At 45.8% G+C, this 2,677-nt stretch overlaps 1 protein-coding gene across 1 annotated transcript; it reads left to right on the top strand.

Moving 5' to 3' along the window:
- Positions 1 to 2,443, top strand: tubb4b (tubulin beta 4B class IVb). The gene is made up of 4 exons (XM_005807385.2): positions 1 to 131; positions 911 to 1,019; positions 1,099 to 1,209; positions 1,292 to 2,443. The coding sequence occupies exons 1-4, from the start codon at positions 75 to 77 to the stop codon at positions 2,350 to 2,352; spliced, it is 1,338 nt and encodes a 445-aa protein (XP_005807442.1). The 5' UTR covers positions 1 to 74; the 3' UTR covers positions 2,353 to 2,443.
- Positions 2,444 to 2,677: the final 234 nt, after the last annotated feature.

The following is a 2,677-nucleotide window of genomic DNA, read 5'->3' as shown; positions in this document are numbered from 1 at the left end:
GACACAGTTGGTACGCATTTTACAGGCAAACCAAAGCAGATTCTTTTGACGTGGTACATCGACTTATCAGCAAAATGAGGGAAATTGTGCATCTTCAGGCTGGCCAGTGCGGAAACCAAATTGGTGCCAAGGTAAGCGAACCTGTGTTGCTGCAAATTGATTTTTTTCATCAAATGTTTTTGTTCTTTGTCACAAAAGCCGGCTCTTTGTGTTTCCTGCGCCACCGTAACCACACCCTGGGAATATCACTGTGGCCTACTTTCTCGACTCGACCATTAACTTGCTCTAAAACATGAATAGATGTGGGTGAAGCCGTGGAAACATTAATTTTTGTCGCGGTAGCTGCAGATGTATCCATTTTAAGAATTATTTTAATTTTTTTTTTAAATTTTTTTTTCTTGTTTTCCTTTTTGTTTTTCAATGCTTAAAACCCTGTTCAATAGGAAATGTATCTTGCGGGTTCAGCTTGAAACTGCACAAACGGCACTTGAAACGCCATTTAATCCTTAATCGTTTGAAAATGTCTTGGTTGGGGAAAAAAAGGAAGTAGTCAGTAAGACGTAGACAAAAAAGCTCATCACATTGTGGTGTGTAATGGCCGATTATGTAACTTCAGGAACATTTATAGATTAGCTTATATCTTAATTTTTTTAAATTTATTTATTTATTGAGGCGGCTGAGGCCTACTAGTTACTGGCTTTGAATGGCGCCCGGCATCTAAGAGGACGGTTAGTGACGTAGCTGGAAGGTTTGAAATTCATAGCCTCCCTCAACCAATAGGGGCGCGAAGCTGCGCGCTGCGGCGGGAAGGGACGTCAACGTTGAAATGGCGCCCTAAGCGTTTTTTTCTTTTCTTTTCTCAAGCTGATTTTGCGTCTTTGTATATACATTTATTTTTTGTGTGTTCTAGTTCTGGGAAGTCATCAGTGACGAACATGGCATTGACCCAACTGGTACTTATCATGGAGACAGTGACCTGCAGTTGGACAGGATCAATGTCTACTACAATGAAGCTTCTGGTAAGTATTACTGTTTTTATTTGGTTCGATAGACCAGTGTTGGATTCTAGCCTAATGTTGTGCTGCCTCTACTGTAAAGGTGGAAAGTATGTGCCACGTGCCGTGCTTGTGGATCTGGAGCCAGGAACTATGGACTCTGTGAGGTCTGGACCCTTCGGCCAGGTCTTCAGGCCAGACAACTTTGTTTTTGGTGCGTTGCTTACAATTTAAATCAAAACTTGTGCTACCTGTGAAAATGTCTTGAGTAAGAATTTTGGCCCTCTTATTTGCAGGTCAGAGTGGTGCTGGCAACAACTGGGCCAAAGGCCACTATACAGAAGGCGCCGAGCTGGTGGACTCCGTCCTGGATGTGGTCAGGAAGGAGGCTGAAAGCTGTGACTGCCTGCAGGGATTCCAGCTCACACACTCCCTCGGTGGTGGTACAGGCTCTGGCATGGGTACCCTGCTGATCAGCAAGATCCGTGAAGAGTACCCTGACCGCATCATGAACACCTTCAGTGTAGTTCCTTCCCCTAAAGTGTCCGACACAGTCGTCGAGCCCTACAACGCCACATTATCAGTCCATCAGCTTGTAGAGAACACGGATGAAACCTATTGCATTGACAACGAGGCCCTGTATGACATCTGTTTCCGCACACTCAAACTCACAACCCCCTCATATGGTGACCTCAACCACTTGGTCTCTGCCACCATGAGTGGTGTCACAACCTGCCTGAGGTTCCCTGGACAGCTCAATGCTGACCTGCGCAAGCTGGCTGTGAACATGGTGCCATTCCCACGTCTGCACTTCTTCATGCCAGGTTTTGCTCCCCTTACCAGCAGAGGCAGCCAGCAGTACAGATCACTCACAGTACCTGAGCTCACCCAGCAGATGTTCGACGCCAAGAACATGATGGCTGCCTGCGACCCGCGCCATGGCCGCTACTTGACTGTGGCTGCCATCTTCCGTGGCCGCATGTCCATGAAGGAGGTGGACGAGCAGATGCTCAATGTCCAAAACAAGAACAGCAGTTACTTTGTAGAATGGATCCCAAACAATGTCAAGACTGCAGTCTGTGACATTCCTCCTCGTGGGCTCAAAATGGCTGCCACATTCATCGGCAACAGCACAGCCATCCAAGAGCTGTTCAAGCGCATCTCTGAGCAGTTCACAGCTATGTTCAGGCGCAAAGCTTTCCTCCACTGGTACACCGGTGAGGGTATGGATGAGATGGAGTTCACTGAGGCAGAGAGCAACATGAATGACCTGGTGTCTGAGTATCAGCAGTACCAGGATGCCACTGCTGAGGAGGAGGGAGAGTTTGAGGAAGAGGGTGAAGAAGATTTGGCCTAAATTCTTCTGTCAATGTTGTTCCTGTTTGTCCTGTTAACTTGTGACCTCTTGCAATTTTCTGTGTTCTAAATAAATGACTTCTCCACACAAATGGTTTTTGTTTTTTATGTTCTGCACTTATTGGTTGGAGATATTGAAGTTGATTAAGTGAGACTTTTCTTTTCAGCTATAATGCATGCAGGACTGAGACGAATCATAAGAAGGGGGTTGGTGGTGAAACTATAAACCAGAGTTAAATGAAGTTTTGTTCATGTTCAGACTTTTAGACTTTATTCACCTGCAGCCTTAAGACTTATCAAAGGGGAATGGAACACCTGCAGCAAGT

This window comes from Xiphophorus maculatus, chromosome 11, assembly GCF_002775205.1.
Source record: "Xiphophorus maculatus strain JP 163 A chromosome 11, X_maculatus-5.0-male, whole genome shotgun sequence".
Lineage (NCBI taxonomy): Eukaryota > Metazoa > Chordata > Actinopteri > Cyprinodontiformes > Poeciliidae > Xiphophorus > Xiphophorus maculatus.
Note: the sequence above shows the minus strand (reverse complement) of the source record. Positions and strands in the feature narration are given on the sequence as shown.

Bases quoted from the DNA above. Each gene is read 5' to 3' on its own strand.
- tubb4b (XM_005807385.2), top strand. From the start codon at position 75: ATGAGGGAAATTGTGCATCTTCAGGCTGGCCAGTGCGGAAACCAAATT. The intron at 132-910 runs GTAAGCGAACCT...TGTGTGTTCTAG, and splicing joins GAAACCAAATTGGTGCCAAG to TTCTGGGAAGTCATCAGTGA. The intron at 1,020-1,098 runs GTAAGTATTACT...TCTACTGTAAAG, and splicing joins CTACTACAATGAAGCTTCTG to GTGGAAAGTATGTGCCACGT.